This window comes from Dromaius novaehollandiae, chromosome W (genome assembly GCF_036370855.1).
Source record: "Dromaius novaehollandiae isolate bDroNov1 chromosome W, bDroNov1.hap1, whole genome shotgun sequence".
Classification (NCBI taxonomy): domain Eukaryota; kingdom Metazoa; phylum Chordata; class Aves; order Casuariiformes; family Dromaiidae; genus Dromaius; species Dromaius novaehollandiae.
Window position 1 is genome coordinate 21,010,789 of NC_088130.1, and position 23,872 is coordinate 21,034,660.

Below are 23,872 nucleotides of genomic sequence, written 5' to 3' on the forward strand. Positions count from 1 at the left end.
TGTTATTGCCAGGCTACACTACCATGGAGCAGGAGACACGCATATTTACAATCACTTAACTTCCTCACCCAAATTACGACACCCGGCCCCCCCCCCCCCCCCCGATCTTCCCTGTCCTTTCACAGATTTTTCCCCCAGGTCCACTCCTCCACTGGCCCCCCATGCTTTTGTACACAGGGACCTACTTGTGACATCCAAGTGATGTCCCATGTCCCATCTCACCACCTTGTCCCGTCCACTTTGGACGTCAGAAGTGGGTCCAGCACAGAGCCTGATGAGATCAGACACCTGCACCACAGCAGAAAGCCAGGCTGGAGTGCCTGCAGCTAAATGAGCTGGGGGAGCATGCTCCAGGTCCTGATGGTCCCATACCTCCAGAGATGGGGAGGAGACAGGCCTCACCAGGCACCACCTCCTGCCTGGTCTGTGGGCTGCCACCGTGGGCTCTGTCCGCTTTTTCCAGAGTCAATTGCTCTCTTCTTAGAAAGATCACACTGCCTGAGGCAGAGCAGGGGCTTAGCAAGACGCAAGAGAAAGCTGTTGACATCTCCCAAAATACCCTCAAAATCACCTTGCCCTCTCCTGGCTATCCAACCATATATTTGTTGCCTGAACGGCTGTCCTGTCACCAGTGTAAGCCCCAACTTTGCTACCCAAGGCAGAGAAAAAAGAAAAAAAAAAAAAAAAAGACTTTGCACACCCTAGTGAGCAGCATTGTGCGGGGACCCAACACCAATCCCTCCCTCCCTGTGTCCCACCTTGTCCCATCCACTTACCTCCCCGTCAGCAGGTCCCAAAGCTTGAAGAGGAAAGGTCAGTCCCAACACAGGCTGGGTCCTTGTGGCAGACATCATCAGGGGAGCGTCCTAGGGGACTAGAGATCACTGAGTCACCACCAACCCACATGACTCAGGGCAACCGCTAACCAATACCAGCTGGCATTGGTTTGCTATTGGTTTGTGCTTACCTGAGTCACAGACAAGGCATTTGCAAGCTACTGATCCCTGGGTCAGGTCGCGGCAGCCCAGAGAAGTGCATCCCCACCAACAGATGGGAGAAAACCTCTCTGTGGTAGTTTGCAGATCACCAAGGCTGGCCCAGAGAATTGGATACTTCTCCTCCACTGCCCCTTAGAGAGTGCAGCTATCTCTTAGTGGGGACAAAAAAAAACCAAGGTAAAAGTCTGGGCTATTTTTTCTGACTGTTGTGATTTATAGGCTTGAATTTGCAAGGCTTGAAGAGGTTAATTAGGAGTTTCCCAAACTGCATTAAGCACCAGAAGTCTTAACATAGTTTGACTGTTGGAAGTGAGGTAAACTTTAGACTGAGCTGTGCAGAAGCTCCCACTGCCTGCCACTCGTTCACTTACGGTATCTCTTCTCTGAATTTGTGATGTAACTGGACCACCTAGTCTCCATTTTTCAGTAAGTTAGAAAAGGAAGCAAAGAGAAGTTGACAAATGGAATATATGAACATGAGAACATGAACGACCTAGAAGAAACAAAATAAAGACTTAAAGTAAATGAACTTCACATTTATTATTTATTCTTTATTTATTAATAGCACCCAAAGCTACATTATATTAACACAAGCAATAAAGCTTTCATGTTTTTTCCTACCAGTGCATTTCCAAATCCAAGTGAAGCGCTGGAAGCAAGTAATGCTGCCATGCCTTTGACACAGGCTGTAGGTCACAATGATGCATGACTTGTAAGTGAATCCCAATGTAATAAAAAATAAGTTGCAGTCTCGGTATGAAACCTGCAACCATAAGGAACGGTGGCCATTTCTATTTCCACAAAGTACCATGACAAAAACAACAGCTGTAGCAACTATAAAGGTAACATACTTAATCATACTTTTTGCATCACTTTATTGAATACTCCATGTGTTGGACTTACAACTTATAGCTATCATGTGTGTTGACTACAACAATGCTACAATGAGTGTGTATGGTTTGTATTACAGAAAGTGTCATGAAATGTATGGACCTGTCTGCAGGTTTTACAAAATGAACCAGCCATACAATAAAATTTCACCACGTGTGAATATTGTAAATGGTTAAATTATAAAGTCATTTGTTCAAAAATCCAAGTATTTCAATGAAAAAAAGTATATAAAATGTAATAAAACATAAATTACATTTAAGGGTCTGTACATGATTCATCTTGCAAATAGAAGCACAAAACCAGCATTCTGTACAATATTGCTTATTTTGGTCTTCTAAAATTCAAAGATCCACTTTCACTAAGAGGCAGGAAACAAGCATGGCTTCACATGCAGTCCAGCACTAATTGCAGTAAATCAAGTGAGTTTATAACCCTGCACAAAACCAAAACTTTTACCATATAGGAACATGTATCTGGAGCCCTTTTCTATACTTGACAACCAACATGCAATTAAAGTTGGATTGTTAAGTTAGTGCACACCTACCATATCTCTTCTTTTGGTTAACAGTGTATTAAGGCTGCTTGCTGCTACAAACACACAGCAGAAAAGGAGTACTTTCATCCACAAATGCAGTCAGCCACGCACATTTGGAAGCTTCTGTCACAGTCATTCATTGGGAATGATGAAAGACAGACATCCTCTCTCCTCTCATGTTATCCCACAGGATGTTGTGGATGCTGTAAGTTTATGTGGGTTCAGAATCATTTGAATAGACTCATGGAAGAAAATTCCATCAAAGGTTATTAAAGAAAAAAAAGATTCCACCTCTGGCTTGGGAAGTCCCTAAGCCGCAAATCGCTGGAGGTTGGGAAGATACTGTGGGGAAATACCACTATATGTTTGCCTCTGTCCTTGCACTCTTCCCTAGGCAGCCACTATCGGCAGCCTTTGGGGACAGGCTACCGGGCTGGACAGACCCACAGTCTGACTCAGCACAGTAGTTCTGGTGTCCAGTTTCCCTACTTTTCTGACTATTGTAATACAAACATGGATCAGTATTCTCAACTTCTTATTTTTTCAGACTCAGAAAGCAAACAACAATCTTGTGTCCATTATATCAAAAAGATAAATACTATATAATAAGCTGTCCATCACATCCAGGGCATTTCTTTATGCTCAGAGCAATTCTGTAACTGTCGTTTGATTCCTTTTCGTGTTATTGGTTTAAGCGTAATTCACTAACATTACACTCACATATCATTATATACATGATGTGCAATGCTACTCTGCAATATGTTGCACAGCAACAGTACATTATTGAAAAGCAGCTTCCCTCAAGAACTGTAGGACAGTAAAAAAAAGACTAAACCCAGCAATTCCATACCATCATATTTGCAAAATCTGATGGTGACAACGGTCAATAAACCTGGTACATCATTATTGCTGCACTTTATATGGGTGTAGGTTTTTTGGTTTCATTTCATTTAGTCAGATCAAAATCACTGATCTTAAGTCTAAGGATCTACAGTCTCCATGCACTGAAGTGATGTGAAACTCTTAGTAAAAAGGCCAAACTCCTTAGGCTTCTGATTGAATTTCTGCTTCGTCCATCTGAAGTGTGTCATTATCGCCCAATAACTCTGTTTCTGGCACTGAACCCTCCTCTTCCTCCTCCTCCTGAACAGGATTCTGGGCAATATCTTCCGTCCCGTTGTGCGTGTCGTCCGTGCCCTCCGAGAGCAGAGCCGCTCTGTCAGCCACTGAGGCATTGGAGGGTGCTGTCGTTACATAGCCCGTGCTGGTGGATCCGCTCCCGCTATGGTGGGAGCCTGGTTTCGGAATGATCTGGGGAGGCATCTGCTGAGGAGCCATTTGCATTGGAATCTGGACAGGGTAAAAATTTGGCAAGTAAGCACCATAGGCGGGCATTGGCTGATAACCATTGACTGGAATGTAGAGCTGAGGAGGTGGGACCATCGGCCTCATCTGCCCTTTCATTTGTATGAACTGCGGTTGAGGGAAAGCCTGAGTTTTCTGCTTTGGTCCAACATACCTAGCATTGCTGACGTTACTAACGGGGCTTGTGCTGAGAGAGCTTGTTTGTGTGGTGTTGCTCGCCCCGGAGGTTTGTGCTGAGCTGTTGTAATTAGAAAGGTTTCCCCATGTTCTTAGTCTGTTGTGTATATCTTTAAATCTTGGTCTTCTGTTGGGAAATTCATTCCAACACTCCAACATCAAAGTGTATATCCACGTGGGACATTCGTCAGGACATGGCAAAACCTGTCGATTCCTGATCATCTCAATGACATCCTGGTTAGAATAACCACAGTAAGGTTGTAGGCCATAGCTGAAAACTTCCCACAACACAACTCCATATGACCAGATATCTGAATCAATAGAAAACTTGCCATACATAATAGCCTCAGGGGACATCCATCGGATAGGAAGAAGGGAATTTCCCATCAGTTTATAGTAATCAGCAGCGTAAACTTCCCTGAAAAGGCCTAAATCAGATATTTTCACATTAAGTTTATCAAACACCAATATATTTCTAGTGGCTAAGTCTTTGTGGACAACGTGGTGGCTTGAAAGGTATTCCATTCCCGCAGCTATCTGAGTCACGATATGGAAGAAATCTGCTGGTTCCAGAGTGGATTTGACTGTCTTGTCATCATCTGTGCTGCCGACATCCGAATGAGGAGATCTCATCACCAAGAACTCATGGAGGTCACTGTGGGAACAATAGCTAAAAATCATGCTAATGGGTTGTTCCTTCGTCACTATTCCCAGCAAACAAACAATGTTTGGGTGCTGTAATCGCGATCTCATCATTGCCTCATGTTTGAATTCTTCACGAAGAGCCAGTTCTGCTTTGTCTTTAAGTGTCTTGATAGCAACAGCCTGTGTCTGTTCACCTGGTGCCGTACCAAAAAGATGCCCCTTGTAGACTTTGCCAAACCTCTCTTCTCCTAGCTCCTCCATAAACCGCACTGTAGATAGATTGATTTCTTTAAGTTTAGCCTGAAATGAAAGAAATAAAAAAAAAAACAAAATGGTAAAAAACCACAGTGTTTTCTAAACAACAGAATCTTCTATTAAAGAAAAGCTTCCAGTGGTTAGATGCTGGAAGGAAGATAAATTGGTTCAAAATGACTTTCCAGCTTTTTGTATACTCACAACAGTATATTGATTTCACAGTTAACCTTGGAACAGGTTACACCATTATCAGACGTGTAAATTGAATTATGCTGCAAGATGATGAGTATAATTATTTTTACAAAGCAGCTACCATATGCCCTGCAAGCTAAAAGAATAATCAATCCAGAGCAAATCCGGCAAATAACAACCCCTATTAGCAGCAACTGCCTTTGCCCTGCAGGTCTGCCCAGAGACGCGCTGCCCATTGGAGAGCCGTCAGAAAAGCCATAGGCACAGCCCCAGGACACAGCTGCCCCGGCGGGGAACTGAAACATCCCTCCCAGCAGAAGGAGGAACGAGCCCTCTCTCTTGCGGTTCCCTAGTGCCAGATATGCCCTTTCTCCCCCGTTGCGCTGCAGGCACGGCCCCTGCCGTGGGTAGCAATGCTAAACAGCACTGCTGAGAAACCCTGAACTGGCTCTGACCGAGGCAGAGAGGAAGAGGAGCTGAAGAGGGAAGGAGCTGCTCTCTGCTACGGGAAGGAAAAGGGGGCAAAGTCGGGCGTAAGAAATCCCCAGAGAGTCCTTGCTCCTGCGGCCTAGCAGGGGAAGCAAGGGAGTCTGTGCAGGTGGATTTGATGGGTCCAGCCTGAGCAGCCGTGGGACCAAGGAGCCCCCAGCTGAGCCACCACTTCGCAGAAAGGGCACCGCAGGAGGAACGAGCAGGGCAGGCTGGAAAGAGGCTCTAACAGCTGATTTCGGGGCACGTTGGGATTTTAGTAGCCAACAGGCTATGAACTGGACCAAACAGTCTCCAGCACAGCCCAGACTTGGCCATTAATCCTCCCCCTTAGAGCACAAAATCAATGCAATTTGTTACAATCGGTAATATCCGTTCATTCTGCCGTTTCCTGAACAGATGTTGCCAATTGTTCCAAATTGAGCATTGTTTTTGTGAACCAGTGTCTAGTAAATGCTACAATTAAAAATTCAGCAGTAGATTCAAACAGGATTTTAACATGGAGATCATTTAGTTAGCCCAGAAAAGTATTTTCAGGAGCTGATAGTACAGACAGAAGTTCAAAGCCATTTTTGTTTCTCTGTCCTTTGGGATATACACACTCAGAAACATGTTGCACTTAGACTGAACCCCAAGCTTGGTGGTAGCTGAGATAACCAGAAGACTAAGCAGACAGATTAGAAAAGAACCCCCATCATGCTTTCTGCTTGAAACAAGTAAACCAGCAGCAGCATTTCTAGTAGCAAAAATGAGCTGCAAACTGAAGACTGGATCAGAAACAACATTTCTAGTCACCAAGACAAGAAGCAAAATGGGGACTGGCAGGTGAGTGCAGATGCCATAAAAATATTTTGTACTGAAAGCTATTGCTGGAGGCCCCCATTTCCAGGCACAACTAGTGCCTGCAAGACCTGGTTTTCACTGAAGTAGTGGCTAGCACGTGATGAAAAGTAGGTCCCTGACAACACAACTCAGTTTCAACACCAAAGTGTGAGACGCTGAAAGTCACGACACTTTGGAGAACCGGCGCCTAAGCAAATTCTGCAAGAAATACCTGTTTGTGCTGATTGATGAGTGGCATTTCCATGTCCTGGCTAGGAGATGCCATCAGCTGGCGACGCTGTGGTGTAGCAGCAGATGCCTTTTGCTTGTTCCTGCACATACAGACCAAGAAGAAAAGGCAGGCAATAACCAAAGGGATAGCTATGCTGGGAACCAGGATGTAGAGAATTCCCATTTTGCTGTTGTCACGTGGGCCTGTAGGGCACAGAAATAGCCACTGGTTACAAATCAGCATTTTTAATGTGTTAAACAGTAAAGAAAAACAAAAAGCACTAGAGTCTGTTGGTTGACAACAAATTTTAAACAAAAAGTAACCCTCTATAAGATGAAAACGGAAGTCATGCTTTTTTCCCCACACAGTAGTTTTCCTTTAAACGTTTCTGAGAAATCTGGATGAACACAGCAGCAAGCAGTGTGAAGAGAAGAAAGGACTCCCAAGTTTAACACTGTCTGCTTTGACTGTACTAGCACATGGTTTATCTTCCATTATTTTTGAGGTTTCCTGCTGTAGAAAGTGCAGAATATAGACTTCAGAATCATTGCATTAATTTGTTCAGTGGATATAAGGTAAGTGAATAGTCTTCATGATTGTATATAAAGTCTCAATGTCATAAACTGCAGCACGACATGGCGATCTGGCCTTCTCACTCAGCTTCAGCCATTTCATCAGCACTTTGCCTTCTAATTTACCTCCACTGATACTACTTCTGCACAGAATAAAGGAAATCTCACCTCTCACTGGCAGGGACATTGTGTACTTAAGAGAATTAAATTGCTCTTGTTAACAGAAGTTACAGTACAACAAAGATGAAAAGGCCATCAATACATTTAATAGGACTGTTTGGGAACCTTTGTAAAATATGTTTTTCTTGGTGTTTAGAGACTACAGGACAGCATGATGATGTCCAGAAGGTTTATTGGAACTGCCTGGGTTGTCTTCTGCAATCCGTGGTTTTGCTATTTGTGACTCCTGCTTTCACCACAACCTCATCCCAGTGTAATCTTTACACCATGTTACATGCGATGTTGAAATTTATTTTATATGTCAAATGCTATTACTGTAAAAAAGTGAAGTAACTCAGAAATTTCATATCAGTTCTGGGTGCTCTTAGGTATCCAGGAAATCCGCAATGAAACCACTTGCATGGCTTCCACAATACCTTTGTAGCTGCAGGAAACATACTTTTCTTCCTAATAAGCACAGTATTAAGTTGCTTTGTGGTCTCTGAAGACTGTTACAACTGTAACAGCTCTAGAATGAATTCTGCACCAGTAGGGAAAGTAAACGGGACTGCATCAACATGCTGTGAGAGGCTGCTGCTTATTTTTGCTAACAGTAGTGCGGTACTGATCCAGAAGCAGATAGCCTACGGCATTTCTGATAAAAATCATCTCTTTCATGACACCTCTGCTTCTGTGCTTTGGGTTTCTTACAACCAAGCGCAGTGCTGTATCTCCCTCTACAGGATCTGAAAACCTTTGCTGCCTGCAAGATGCTGTACAGAGTAAAAGTGGTAAGCACATTAAGGCATGATCTTTAACAAGTTTGAAACCAAACCACAACAGTATCATGAATTATCATCTCTGCTTAAGCCTTCAACACGTAAAAAAAAGGTAGCACAGTATTTCAGTTACGAGCTCTGCTGTCAAGCCAATTTTGCCCAAGTGCAAGGCAAAACAAGGGTACCGCACCACAGCAAGTGAGAAAGCACAGCTTGCTAAGTGAAGCACACTTGTAACAACATGCAACATTCACAACCGCACAGGATTTAGGCCAGTCATAGGGGAAAAAAGAAAGAGAATACATACTACAAGAAGGTACGTCACACAGTTCCATGCGTACGTTTTTATTCTTTGTAAAACACCAGGGCCCGTCCATCTGGCCGCCGGGATTTCGGCAATAGGCGTGCCCACCGCCCAGCTCTGGAAACTGCGCGCTGGTCAGATCATGGCTGTGGGGATTCTGCGAGTCCCAGAGCTGACAAGTGTGGCCAGACTTGGTGACGCTGACTGTCCCTCTATAATCCGCTCCAGAGCCATTGTAGCACTGGTGATCTGCAGCGCAGGATTTGACAAAACGTTACACATCACAAAATATACAGGAGCCAGCAAAACCAAAACAGCTGAAGTGCATACATCATGTGTGCATAAAATGAAGCACATTAGGATTTAAGTACTTAAATGTATGTATTTCAAGATGTTTGACTTTTTCTTTAGAAAAGTTGTGCTTTTTGAAATTTCAGCTCTGTGGCTACCTCTCCTCTTTGACATACGGATATTTCTGAATTCTGCTCTTGAATGTCTCCATCCTACGGCTACACATAAAATCATGTGGTATCTCTGAATGCAAGTTGGTACTGAGCAGCATATACTTTGTACCTCTAGACACAGGACAAGATAAGTTTAACTAAATTAGAGATGTGAGGTTCACCTCAGCAGAAGTCTCCTGACACCAACATGGCCTATCACTTTTTATTTCTTCTAATCTTCCTATTTTCTCATACTGCTCACTTCCTAGAGAAATTAGCACTGCATTTTGTAATGCCTCTTGCTGATTTTTCCTTCCTTTCCCTTTTTGCAAAGAAAAAAAAAAAGAATTTGGGGGTTTCTTTTCTTTATATACACCATTCTTTTGTATCTGTTGAACTCTAGTTTTGTCTTTATTCTAGCTCAGTTTTGCTGCTATCCTCTCTTCACATCCTTTTGCAGGCCTGCCTGCTACACGCAGCACCTGAACTGAATCGTGCATTTCCCCGCACGTTTGCAACATGACACTTTCAGCTTTCGTGAGTCGCCCTCCTCAGCCCTTGGGAATCCAACCCGCTCAAACTTCCGCTTTCCATTTCCTAAAAAAAATTGAGGATACTTAACTGGAGCTGTTCCACTAGAGGGAGTAACCACTGGCTCTGAGCACTCTTTGCCAGATTTCAGACTGGTTGTTTTTATTCTCATTCCTTTGGGTTGCTACCTCTTCCTTGGCTGGTGCGGCTCTGTCATCACTTTTTCAGTTATTTCTGCTTTTCAGCTCCAATGGACTAATGCCCTACTGGCATACAACTAGTTTTCCATGCCTCCTGTTTAACTACGACCCCTGCTCCTAACGGTGGGTTCAGAAAACAGATACTCAGAATAAGCCAAACACACTTCGAGTCTTAAACATCTTTTTTGGTCATACAGCTTCCCCATGGAGCCGTGTAGTGGTGATCACTTCCTGGGAAACGGAGCAGGCAGAGAAAGTGCTGGCACTAAGAACTGACAACCTTTCTCTTCCTGGGTGCAAATATAAATCCACAGAAACAAGATGAATGTTTTCACCTGTTCTGTTTCACAGAACTCACACATAGCTGTGTGGGGTGGCTGATCCAGAAAGGTCAGGACTAAAGAAGGTGGGTAAATGAACCATGTTTTCACTGGTCAGGGACCTCAAGCCAGAGTTTGGGGAGAGGCGTGTGGGTAGGGAAGCCTGCAATGCACTGTTGCCCCAAGCAAATCTGTCCCAAAACTGGTGTGTGAACACAGAATTTTATTGGCTAAGGTCATTGATATAACACTTTTCAGTGCTAAACAACAACCTTTCAGCTTCCTCACCACCCTAACCTTACAACAATGCAAGGTTATAGTCAGTATTAACACCATAGAAAGTAACAATGCCCAGGACAGCAGTATTTTCTATGCAAAAAGAACCTCTGATAATATATTGTGTCTCAGTCTCAACCTAACCGGCACTGAAGGCCCAGACTCCACTTTCTTCCCATGATGAAGCATCAAGACTTACATCGGTTGAGTCTCTCCACAGGGATCCCAATCCTTATGCAGTTGGCAGCCTCCAGGGTATCAGGTCGTGGGAGATCCTCACACTTAGGCAACTGTAGCTGCATCAAAATGAGGGGGTTTGACCTGGCAATGTTATACTCCTGCCGGCAGAGATCGTTCTCCAGGACTTCACATTCATCCCTGCACAGCTCCCGTGGCTTAGGGGTCCGGGAGCGCTCATCACACAGGGGAAACACAAAGTGGCAGAAAGACGGTATGGCAAACTGTGAGCACTGATCGGACAGATGTGTGGAAGTGCCAATCATGGTAAATGCAGCTGGAAAGAAACAAAGATTGTGGTTAAGAACCAATTCACAGAATGTACGAGCAACAAATTAATTTTTACATTGTTTGCCTTTACAGCTCTGCCTTTTCTTGAGGATCTGAAAGCCTACTGAGTAGTAGGAAATTGAGGTCATTTCTGCTGCAGAGGACAGACAACAAATGCAGAAAGCAAACCCACCACTCTAGTGTCTCTCCAACATCTGCACATAGTTTGCGGGACCTCATTTCTTCGGAAGTCACCCAGGTGATTGGCACTGAGAATTTGTGTGGCACTTGACTAATTTTAACTTGAAAAAATTAAGATCCAAGTCGAGACGCACCTGCCAGGATGTTAACCTGTGCTTCCAAAGTTTCTAAGCAGGTAAAATCTCAATGACGATCACTTCCTTCTATAGATGTTTTGATCAGTAAACAAGATTTGTGTTTTTCAAGCCTTGAAAGGCAAAGGGAAATGTGCTTTTGGTATTTGGGGAGATATTGCTATTAATAGGTATGAGAAGCCTAACAGGCGGCAGTTTGGGAAAAATGAATGTCACTAATCTCAGCATACTGATCACACTAAGATGAATGTCATAATTAGTTAAGCACTTGATCCTCCCCTTAAGCTCTCAGTGCCTACACGCTAGCGTTTATCTGGGAGTTTTCTTGCACATTTGAAAGAACAGACAAATGTGCATGTGCATCATGTATCTGGGGATGAATCAAGCTTTGAATGTAGGAACATTCCCACACTGGAAAACATTAATTGTGAGTGAAGGTTGCTAGACTGCACATCCCACCAACGTACGCTGTAAGAAGGAAGGAAGGAAACGTGCAGTTCGAGTCATTCAGCAACCCATTTGCAAACTACAAATCAGTTCTTTCCCTCCTGCCCAGCTACCATCCACTTGCTGCTGCCTCCCGCCCTACCAGACTCCTACCAGAGTCCCCTCTCCTGAACGCCATCCATGCTGCAGCCCTAGCTCTAGCCTTGCCTGTGGTTTACAGCTCTGCTTATAATTAATGCAAGAATATTAATACAGGAATGTAACCTCGCATCAATCCCACTGTGAATACTGCACAAATAAGCATGATATCAGGCCTTGAATGACAGCTGTGAGGTGTGCTTGTTCCTAGGACTAATGGGGAAAAATAAATCTGAAGGAGCAAACTAGTCACTGTTGGTTATCTGAAACCATATTAATTTTTGTGAAGGTGTTGCAGAATTTGGATCAGAATATCTTTATTTTGACAGGAGAAGCAAAAGCAAGTAGGGCTGGGTGGTAACAGTGGAGCACTCAAATAAGACATGCAGAGGGCAGACACGTGGGGGGGCCAGTGATTACCAGGGTACCAGAGGGCAGTGGCAACACTATGAGCAAAATATCAGCAGCCCTAGCCTCTGGAGGAGCCTCTAATCAGCAGTGACACCTTGTCAGGGCAGGGCAGTCACCAAAATCTAAACACCTGGGTGCAGAAATACAAAGATCTTCTTCACCACCCAAGCCCTGCACATTCTTGCTAAGATTCTTGGTCTCCAAAGAATGCCAGAAATGGCCCAGAAAGCCAATTAACCACTCATGTTTTCTAAGCTCCTTTCTCAAAGCATGCCTGCTCCTATAAAGTTATGTTAAACCCTAGAATTTACTCTATTCCCAAGCCTCTTTCCAGGTTCACTTAGTTATAAGGGCCACAAGCCAGGGATCAGAGGGAAAGCACAGAGCTGCTGAAAATTTTTAAAAAGAGGGGAAAAGTTGAAGTTTTTAAGATCTGCCATCTTAGATAATTTTATCAGAGTGAGAAAGTGAATACACAAGCACAAATATGCAGACAAATAGCAGTTAGGAGTCTTGAACACTGGCATCATTTCAGTAGAGCATCTGAATGAAATATGTGGGAAATGGCACTTTCAAGAAGAGAAAAATTAAAAAGTCTATGGGGATTATTTTTTCAGTCAAACAGATATTAAACAGCACAGTAAAGACATTGCAAATCACACACATCCACAGGCCAAGGGTCGGGTCTGTGCACTCCTTATTGTTGCCCTTCCTGTCTCTTAAGTGACGTTTCAAGTTTTTCTCCAGGAATGGCCTTCTTCTGTAGTAGAAGGCTGAGATTCTCACCAAACCTCAGGAGGAGGACCAAACAGCACCACAGGCGGTAGAGATGAGGGGAATGTATATCGCACAGCAGCACAGCAGGGACATGAAAAAAACAGAATGAAAATTCCCCGCAGATAGTGTCTGGATCCTTTTTAAATAGCTTCTTGGCGTTGGACAGTAGATGTCACTGTTACCCATTCGCAGCCTCCACTTGAAATATTGTATGCCTCTGAGTACAAAGAGATCCCACCAAAAACTATACTTAAAAAGCATATAGCAAATATAAGCAGAATATAAGCAAAAGTTATATAGCTGGGTTTTCATCTAACAAAACACCTCAGTCTCAGAAGTATCCTGGCATTTGTGCAGAGAACACTCAGTCTTGCAATACTTAAGTTTTGCATTTAAGATTTGTAAGAAGCAAGTGCACTGTGAAATCCACAGTGATTACTTTGCACAAGGCTTTTGATACATCCCTTAGATGAATACACTTTAGAAATGCTATATAATTCTGTTATCATTACTGCCTCAATAGGCACTACAGTACTCTGTGTGGTGAGTTTTCCCAATAAAGAAGGGTTCAATCAGAAATTCTCCACAACACCCCTCCCCAAACTCCATAATCTAACCAATAACCAGTGGTATTAGGGAACATATAGTCTGATCGTGAATGCCCATACTGTATAGTCCAGAAAGAAATATAACTTGATGAATAAACATTTCCTGGAAGACATTGCTGGTTTTTTTTGTTTTTGTTTTTGTTTTTTTTGAAAAGGGCATTATGAACCTGATTCACAGAATTACAAGTTTAGTCATTGCTGAAAAACCATCTAAACAGGACAGAGATGATGTCATAGGGAACAAGATATCAAAATCTTAAAAGTATGAATTATTTAACAAGAGAATGGTGTAAGAGGTGTGAATTATAACAGAGTGCAGGAGATAGGAGGGGAGGGAAGGGAATGAATCTTAACAGCACAGGGAAATCTTTGACAAACACAGTATCTGATCACCATATCACCATATCGGGAGTAGGAAAAAAACCTGAATTTCTGGCTCAACATTGACTCTTTTAAGTAATGCCTTTAAGGGGATAGGGTTGACAAGCAAAGTCAAGCTTTTTTGGCAACTGGTTGTGTTTAAATAACAGATTCAATTAGCTAGCCATATCTGATCAGATGTGAATAAGCTCCTCCTGGACTGAGTTAATTGGCCATATATTGCTATAAACAGTTTGCTCTATTCCACAGATTCATTTGCTTCCTCTAGTTGTGTGCATCTGAATCACAGCTGCTAACATCAGTGATCACACTGACGAGCTCCAGCGAAAAAAACCTATGTTGACGTACAAGCCATTAAAAGTCATTAAGGCTTTGGACACATATTTGCAAGTATGCACAGAAATGATGATCAGAGAAAGAATCAGCAGGGGCAGAGCACAGGAAGGTCAGCTCTTGTTTTGTATAAATCAATGTGAAATCTAAACTCTGCTGGGACTATGCAGTAGGGAAGGGAAACCCAAAGGAACAACCACCAAATTTGTTTCAAGAGAACCAAAACACAGTCATGTTCATTACATCAGAACACACTTGATTTTTAAAAAAATCTTCTTTTTGAATCAATCATGCCAAAAGCTCCAATGCAAATTACAAGCTCTTAAAAAGTCAAGACTGACATTTCAATTAAGGTGGAAAATTCTTTTATACATGATAGCAATTTTTACCCTCCTTACTCCAAGTTTTTCTAACTGCAGAAGAGGAAAACTGGATCACTGACTCTAAACCTTTATATATCTCAGTCATTAACTGATAAAGCTGAAAAGGACGATAACACATTTGTACTTGAATTGGATACTTTCACAAATGCTTATTGTCCTACTACAAAGGTACATAATCTTACCGGTAATTCGGTTTTCAATTTCCCCTTGCATCTGGAGGGAGTCCACATAAATGGTCCTATTTCCAATGATTCGTGCACATGCGATTCCCCGGTATGGCTGACAGAACCCGTCTTCATGGTAATCTTCTCTGAAAAAGACAGATTGGGATTGTATAAGCAGATGTCTAGCTGTCCCCAATGAATTTTTAGGAAACATACTCTTCTAAAAGGAGAAAGAAAAAAAATTGTAAATCTGCAATGGTTTAGTTCCCCAAGTGCAGCTTACTCCTCCAATTCTCTCTTTATACTACCTTAGAAGTATTAACGAGGCAAACTGTAAATAGCTCATTAGTGAAAGAAGTAAATCAAAAACTAAGATTAATTTAAAAATCATATGCTAAGAGTAATGGGATTTGACAGATGAATCTATTAAAATCTATTAAAGCGCTGTTAGATCGAGACAGTAACATAGATCATGTTACTTGTCTTCACGTATTTTTGTCATCGAACTGCATACAGTACAATTAGGCAAACAGTTGGTTCTCTTCTCCCACCTCTTTCTCCCATTCTTCATTTCCTGTAGTGAACAGCACAAGAGAACTTGCCAAGATTTAATTAAAATATGGAATAATTTTGAACTACCAGTTAGATAAACATAATGAAAAGTAATCAAGGGTATAACTTCTTTTCCTCCTCTCCTTGTTCAGTTAATGTCAAATTCCCCTTCCAACATACATTTGAATGCATTGCTCAGTTCAGCTATTGGACCAACTTCTGCTCTCCTTATTGCAGCGTAAACATTTTGTGATAAAAGGACTAGCCTAAAGGCCCAGTGGTTCAACACATCCTCCCCAAAGCCCTGGTTAATAATATAGAGCTGGTCTCTAGATCATGAGTGCCGAAAAGGGCCCGCCTAGCGAGAGTGCTCTCAGGTGCAATATCCAGCACACCCTGTGCTTCCTCCAGCACATCGCAGCCTCTGCACTAGGATCTGCTACTGCACGATGGGTTGAAAAAAATATAAAATGTAATCTGGAAAACCATCACTCTGGAGCAATCCTAGCACACCCAAAAATTTAATCAGCTTTTTCTTAACTAAACAGTCAGTTCATAGGGCTGTGCTGCCCCTCTATATTTTTGAAGTGTTATATCAATACTCTCCTATGCTTTGTACCTTATTTATTATCTTCAGATATTCATAACTGCTTTGGTCACCCATTTAATCCACTCCTCTTACAAATATCTTCATGTTTCCTGCATTAGTCCTGCATATGAGTAGGACAAAATCATCATCGAAAACATGTAAAACCAGCCTGCTTAAACTTCAGCTGGGCCAGAAGAGCACAAAGACCTGCCAGCAGACAAGAGCTAGCCACGATGAACAGCTCACCCAAGACCTGCACAGCGCTGAGTGCAGCCCATTGCTTCTGGTGTCTTATTCTGTCTTAGGTCCCCCCTTCATTTTTCATTTGTTGCGTCTCCCTGATAAAGCTCATCTCTTCTGGGAAACATCGCCACTGATTAAAACTCTTTGGAAGTGGCAGGCTGGGCAGGACTGTCCTCTAACTGCACAGTCCGAAACTGGCACCATCCATTATCACACAAGCAGCAATTCTCCTTCTGTGCCAGGAAAAATGAGCACTCAGTGGAACGACCTGATCCATCACAGAGTTGCTACGTGGACCACACTGATTTATGATACACACGTGAAGTGCCTCACGCAGTTATTGTCCGGCTCTGGCCTTCATTTCCTATCACGGTGTGATTGTCCCATCTTTATAAAACAATATTTTGTCTACACACTCCAAAACGAGATCAACTTCCACAAAGATACATAATTTTTCTATTACGGATGATGAAGCAAAGGTGGGGCCTTTCGGGATCAGTTAATTGCCGCAGCGAAATTCTTTCACGCTCGTAACAAAACCTCTAATTTTGCAACAACTGCATCATGCCCGAAGGGATGAAAATATCAAAGTGTTTTGTCTGTGCCTGTTTTATGAGCCCTGATCACCTCAGTAGGAAGCCAGCAATTCCCATAAGGGGCTGAATGAATAGGAAACCCCTATTTGACCTCCTTCTCAAGAGTAGATTTATACCCCTATCCTGCCGAACAAAGTCCGCAATGTGTCGAAGTGTAACTGTACCTGGCACTTCAGCTCTCAGCACAGGGCTCCCTTGCCAGCACACACACATACAAAATAAAAAATAGCAGTCCAAACAGCGTAGTTTTGGTGACAAAAGCTGTGTGATCTCTTACTTAGCTCCGTTTATTTATTTCTGTCACAAACTTTCGAATACAGCTTGTATATTATATATACACATGTATGTTAATGCAGATTTCCCCTGCCACACGTTATAGGCAACTGCTGATTAAACTAAACTGGATATGACCATTACCATGGAGGCAAGCAAAAGTAAACAGTAACCCGATGTCACATACTCGGAGAGAAGCGGGGCTTTGCTCTGCACGTACCTCTGCCAGGTCAGACAAGTCCTTAGTGCACACAGCTTTGCCAGTCCTCGTGATCGAGGGGACAAAATGAGTCTTTTTAGCAAAATGGTTGATTTCAACAAAGCCGCAGAGACGGCGGCACATACAGTCTCCTTCCTGATGACTCTTCCCCTCTGCTATAAGCACACTTGGTGCAGGGCAACACATTTGCAGTGAAAAGCGAGGTAGGGGGAAGCTGACAAAATAAAACGGGAGGGGCGTCATTCTCTGTTCTGGTAGAAATCCTCGAGCTTATGGGCAGGGCTGATTTTTGCGCAAACCATATGCCAGTAACTCAGCTGCTGATCAGAGCAGGAGATAACAGTTGCTGAAAATGGGCAGAAATACTGTCTCCTCAGTTCCCTGCTGCTTGGGCTGTAAAGCCTGCTCAGATCAGGAACCCCAGTAAAAGCAGAAATCTGGCTCCACAGGAGGAATCCAGAAGAGTTCAGTTTGTCCAAATTGCAGGAGCCTTGCAAATTAATTGCCACAGATTTTACCTTTGTTCTTTATTGCTTTTTGCTGAATGTTTCAAGATGGCATTACTTTTTCCCACTAGTGATTTTCCTTCATTTATATATATATTTTTTTACAAGACAGTCAGGGACATCCTATGTCTTGAGCTTCTTCTTCCACCTTTGCTGGAGGACCATCTCGAAGGCAAGACACCTGCAACACGAATTTTCTCAGCACTGAATTGGCAATAAGGTATATTCTCCCACTGAGAAAACTCTCCTCCCAATTGCTAGCCAGATGTTTGAGCAGAGTTTAGATTTAAACACAAAATTGTGAAGAATCTGACTGAACAGTCCCTCAGTTCCTAAAACCTCAGCTTCCATTTCTTAGGATGAACACCATCAGGTTTCTGGATCCATCTTCTGCAAGACCAATAAAGTTATGAACTACCATATCTGCTATGAAACTAAAACAGGAGAACCTTTGATTTAGAGAAGCAAGAGGGCACAGTAATAAAACTGGAATACTGAGGCACTGATCCTTCTTTTATGTGCAACATGGGGTGCCTCCAAAATGCGCTAGGCTTGCACGGTCTGGAAACGTCATACTGGATCAGGGCCCCCGGGTAAAGCAGCCCCAGGATCTCAGCCCGAGGCAGGTGCATGGTGCCGTTAACTTACAGAAATCGGGCATGGCCAGGATTCGACCTGATCACCACACTTGGTTTTAGGAACCTCACATGGCATTTAGATATCTAAATTCCTCTTGGGAATTGAGCCTTTCCTCCCCATTACACAGGGAACACAGTGGCCCCTGCTCAGATGCCTCCCAGCCCCTGGGGGCAGGCTGCAAAACCCAGCAGCTTTGGGTTAGACAGCTTGAAAGAAATATTCAGAACTAATGATTTTCTTTAGGTATAAGCATTAAACACATAACATCAGCTGCACCTGAAGCAGCCTAACAGTACTATAGGGTAAATCTCTCATTTAAAGGCATATGAAAAAAATATACTGAACACAGCTTCCCCCCCCACCCTGCGCTAAGCGTTACTTTAATTTCACATGTGACACAAAGAACACTGAACAAAAGACTACAAAAGAAAATACCTAGAAAACAAAGAGGCTTTTCTTAATGGAAAAACTGAAATGGTGAAAGAATACATCTGGGCATAATATAATATATGATATCTATGTAACACAATCTATTGTATGCAACTGTCGCAGCTGAACAGTCTGGAGGGCATATGAAACAAAAAAGTGCCAGTAAATAGAAGGCAACTATGTAAAGTCTATTCTCTACTAAAATCATATTGTGAAACACATAAGAATAAGTCTAATGAGAGCTTTCAGTACACATTTGCTGTCCCTAAAAACACAGTGGAAGCAGACCTATTGGCTTTATGGGAAAACAGAAAATGTTTCTGCTTCAAACTTGTTAAGAAAGGAGATACAAGAACATGTGATGGCACAAAGTTCAACAGAGAAAGTGCACAGAAACACATGTAGGCTTAAAAATCTTTAGCTCTTAGTCATGAGGGCTCATGAAATTAATTTTGAAAAGTAGACTGGTGAGGTACCAAATATTTATTTGCTATTAAGATATCTTATTTCTGATCATATCCCACAAATTTTAGTTAAAAAGAGAAAACTGTCATAAAACCATTTTCCTGATTATAGAAGAGATTCAATACTATGCATCAGCTATAAAGAGGAACTTTTGTCAGTTTGAGTACTCAGAAACTGAATAACAACTAGTTAAGTAAAGCAAAATTTGAAATTTTTTTTCACATATGGTACACATTGAGAGCCTGTGTGACAACCTAATAAGTAACTCATGTTCTTCATTCATTTAATTTAGTGTTGGTCTTTAAACATGAGAGGTCAACACTATGACATAGATCCAGATTAAAACATAAGCAGTTCCCGAGTGTTCCTTGTAATAACGATGAATAACTTCCAAATGACCAACATTGAAAATTAAGTAACTAGAAATCAATCTTGGCACAGAAGTGCTAGAGTTGAGAGGACTAAATAACTTGCAATAAATAAAGCAGTGGTTAGGAAAAGCAATTAAGAGTGTGCTTTTTGCACCTATTCAAGAAAGCCCTGAAAGCTATACACGAGTCCCTCACTCCCTCACTGAGATGGGAGATTAGCGATTCAGGAAAAAAGAGTATGACAAGTCTTCTGGTGTTTATTAGTCTGCATGCAAAATGAAAATTTAATTGTTCAAAACAGGTTCTTTACATTCAGGCCAAACCAGAAATCTTACTTATTTTCTGAATATCAACTACTGTAGTCCACTTTCTGGTTCTGAACCCAAATAAAAAGGATCAAGTTAGACAATTAGCTCTAATACATTTCTAAGAACTAGTTTAAAAATGTCCTACCAATCCACCCTATAAGCAAATGAACAAAAGGGTCATTTAAAATTCTAATTTGAGGACAACTTATTTTAATATATTCAAATAATAAACTTCAAAGTTATTTAGCGGGATGTATCTTCACTGTACGCTTTACCAAAGTAAACATTATTAAACCAATTTATAGAATGTAACAGGATATCCCGCAGGTTAGTTTTTGAAAAGTTAGCAGAAAATATGTCATCTTATAGGATTTTCCCATAAGCAAACTTCCACTTGCTGTTAAAATCACCTATAAATTTCCCCACAACAAATATTAAACCTGAAGATTGGACCTTTTTTCATCTTGCCCAGATAGTAAATAGCTTAGAATTAAAAAATGTTAAACTCTAAGGGAGGAAGGATATTAAGACTCCCCTTATGTTCTCCACAAGTGGTGTGGCAAAGCAAGGAGAGGTGCACAAAAAACACAGTTAAACAGTGACAGGCTAAGGAAAGGATGAAAAAATTATCTCGTCCTGTTTGTTATGGGTGGATAAACAGGGAATTTGGAAACAGGTCACTTATCTCCTGGGAAACTCCTAGAGTTTCTGATAGTTCTGGCTGGAGAATTTTTATGGCAGAAGCTGTGTAAAAAGGAAGATTATAATCAAGAGTCATCAGACCAGAGGGGAAAGGACAGGCAGCATATTTCAGATTCCAAGTTTACTTAACCCAGTACGCGGCTACTTCATAAACAAGAAGCACATGGTTAAGTGAACTGCAATACATAGAATTAAAAGAGTAAAGGGCTTACATTTGGTCCAAGAGAGGCAAATCACACTAACATGTTGGAAATGTGCTACAGAGAGCACCAGTAGAAGTTCAGGAATTTGTCTTTAATATAAATATCTATTCCTGTTTTGTTTATACTGCATTTCAAACCAGGAACTGATATAAACTGGCATGACCGCCCTGGTAATTTGTTCCCCCTGCTCTTGACATATATCATATCCTAGTGCCAGGGAGCTAACTTGACACACAAGGGGATCACTTTTCCATGGCTAAAATGAGTTCATGTCACTTTATATTTGCTCCCTCCCACTGAAACAGGTCACAGGGAAGATCTAGAGAGGACAGGAACATACTATCCTTCTGCAGCGATCAGTCCTATCAAATTTGCCTCCCGTCAAAAATATAGTGAAAACTGTATTAATGTTACTGTACAAAAATTCTTATGAGGAAATTCTCTTACGGCCTACATAATCTGCAAGAAGAAAAATTTCATTCCCTTTTTTTCACTGGTACTTGGAAGTCTGGCTTGTATATTTACCTTTCAGGGAAAATTACAAATAAAATGACATGCTTTTCACACCATTTCTTGTTTTGTCATGGATTAAAACATGTCAGGAGAATCATCTTTTCAAGTACTCATTGCTGGCGCACAGCAAGAGGCTATAAAATCACTCCTTCTGTCTCATTGCACCAAGCAGATCAACAAGAGTTGACTTTTGAGGCAACAGGAGCGGGATATAAATAATTGATGGAGGGAAAGAATGGAATTTTTCCTAAGGAGCATTGCCCGAGCTATTGCTCCACTGAGAAAGGTTGTGCTAATGGCAGGCGTTCCCGAAGTTGCCCATAACCAATATACCAATACTTTTCTGCCACCTGCTCCCGCTCTCCGACCAAAGGTTCAGCCGTAAACGACCCACCTTTCCTGCACATAAAATCGTCTGTTTGCACATATTCACCAGTGTCCAAAGATCAAACCTGCCAGCACGTCAGAAAATAGCCGGTAAAATAGTTAAGGCCTCGGGGACTCCTCTAAAGCAGAAGACAGACATAGAAACTTTTCCAGCTCACTAAGGGAATGTGATAAATAGTATTAAAAAAGAAAAGGAGTCTAGTCTTAAAAAGTCAAAAACAAACAGGCGGGGGAATTTGTATAAGTAGTCATAGCTCAGTTGAAGTCAATGGACCTATGACAATTTACACTCACTAGGGATATGGCCCGTGACTTTTGCTGCCAGATGCTCACTGAGTGTAACAGCAGTCCCAAATAAGGTGGATTACCTTACCGCTAACACAGGACGTGGATAAACTTTAACAAACGGCATTCATTTTGCTGCTTTTTATTTGAAATAAAAAATAACACTTAAGAGAACCCCTAAAAAGCTGTGTTGAATTTCATTTGAATATTTATCTGTAAGTTCCTGAAAAAACATTGTTAACTGAAACTCCGTATTTGATGTCTAAAATTAGTAGAAAATAACAATTATTCTTTATTCTGCTGATTAAAGCAGCAGGCATGATGAATTTGTTAATTTTAATTGTAGTTTTTGAGACATCATTTTAATCCTGGTAATAGATAAAGCAATTTATTGACTTGTCATTAGTAAAAACACAACTGCAAATAGACTTAGTGTTTGAGACAAGCTAGAGAAAAGTAAGTTGCTCGCCAAATAGCGACGTGCAACCAACAACCTTATTTTCAGCCTGTTACCTCACTTCCATAACTGACTATAACTGCAGTGTTTTTGAACACAAAAGTCAAGATACCACGTTCAACCTTTTGAGTGGATAAAATCCACGACAAACGGTATTGCCTTCATTTCTTTCACAGCATCATCCTGCATCAGCCCTGTACCAGAGTTATTACTCTTATTACAGTTACCTGGGTAAAATAACTGAAGCAGTCCTACAGAAATACAAGTTACTAAGTGCTGTTCTACCCATTAGCCAGTATCGTGTTACTCAGTGAAGAGTAAAAAGTGTGGCTTTTGATATATCAGTTTAATTGAATCACTCATATACAACGAAGATATTGTTAGCAGACAGAAGATAAAGAATTTTGTCATTTGAAATGGAGATTACGCAACGTGAAGATGAAAGAAGCACAACTGAACTAGGGCAGGTACTTCCTAAATTTCTGCAAGGAACCGAGCCTAATCTCTGGAGCAATTACCAACTATTCCTCTTACAAATTCCTCTGCATTACTACATGCAGCTTCAAACAGACGATCTAATGTTACTTCCACCTACAAACTCTCTCTTCTGGCTTACTGAAATGGCATTTTTCTAATTTCTCCCTCTCTTGCATTGATGCGAACATGCTGGGACGAAATCTTGACATCCGGTGAGTAGGCTCAAGGAAGCTTGTGAGTCGGTTGTATTGACTATTAGCTATTTTTCACAGACACATCCTTGTCACAGTCGGGGTCACTGAATAACTAAATTTCAGCGAGGAAATTTCAGCATATGGAAGCCCAGGACTGGTCTGGCCACATTCCAGCCTCTGTCGCACCAAAAAAGCGGCATGAGTCTCCCTCCCCCCTCCCTTTTTTTTTTAGGGCTATGGAAATATTTCCCCTCCGTTGTCAGACTGTCTAATAAATCCCCTCCTTCTGGCACCTCTAAGGGAGAACAACGAGCCTTCTAATGCGTCTCTGATATCAGCTCTCTATTTCCCCCACTGTGGGAGGAAAGCAAAAGGCCTTGCTGTTATCCTGCCTCCCTTCTCGTGCCAAGTCACCCAAGCGAGCACCCACAGCTCTGCTCCGGAAAGGGCGCAGAAGAGCTACGGCCTTAGTGTCAACTGGCCAAAAACGCGCCAGGCAGAGACGCAAGCCAAAGGGCTGGGCTAGGAGGGCATGACGGCTGCAGAGGGACGCAGCAAAGCCACCAGGAAAGGATGGCGCAGCAGCTTTGGTCACTCCGGGCAGCCATTCACGCGTTGTGATTTATGCCTACGCAGGCAAATTCTATGCACAAATAGAAATTTTCTGTTTGCCTTCAGCTCATGAAAAACACTTGGTGTAAGCAAATTCTATGCATAAATACAAGCGTTACATCTTCATTGAGTTCATTAAAACCAGTCAATGTAGTCACTACAGGAACTTTATACAAATGGCA

At 42.0% G+C, this 23,872-nt stretch overlaps 1 protein-coding gene across 4 annotated transcripts in view; it reads right to left on the bottom strand.

Moving 5' to 3' along the window:
* Positions 1–1,519: 1,519 nt before the first annotated feature.
* LOC112978760 (tyrosine-protein kinase transmembrane receptor ROR2) overlaps positions 1,520–23,872 on the bottom strand; it is a 150,203-nt gene continuing 127,850 nt past the window's right edge. For all 4 annotated transcript variants that reach the window (XM_064499834.1, XM_026092448.2, XM_026092449.2 and 1 more), the window contains exons 5-9: positions 14,688–14,815; positions 10,385–10,699; positions 8,419–8,664; positions 6,602–6,804; positions 1,520–4,911 (exon numbers count right to left, since the gene is read on the bottom strand). In XM_064499834.1, coding sequence (XP_064355904.1) covers positions 3,469–4,911; positions 6,602–6,804; positions 8,419–8,664; positions 10,385–10,699; positions 14,688–14,815 — 2,335 coding nt within the window. In that variant the 3' untranslated portion in view covers positions 1,520–3,468. The remainder of the gene's footprint in view (positions 4,912–6,601; positions 6,805–8,418; positions 8,665–10,384; positions 10,700–14,687; positions 14,816–23,872) is intronic.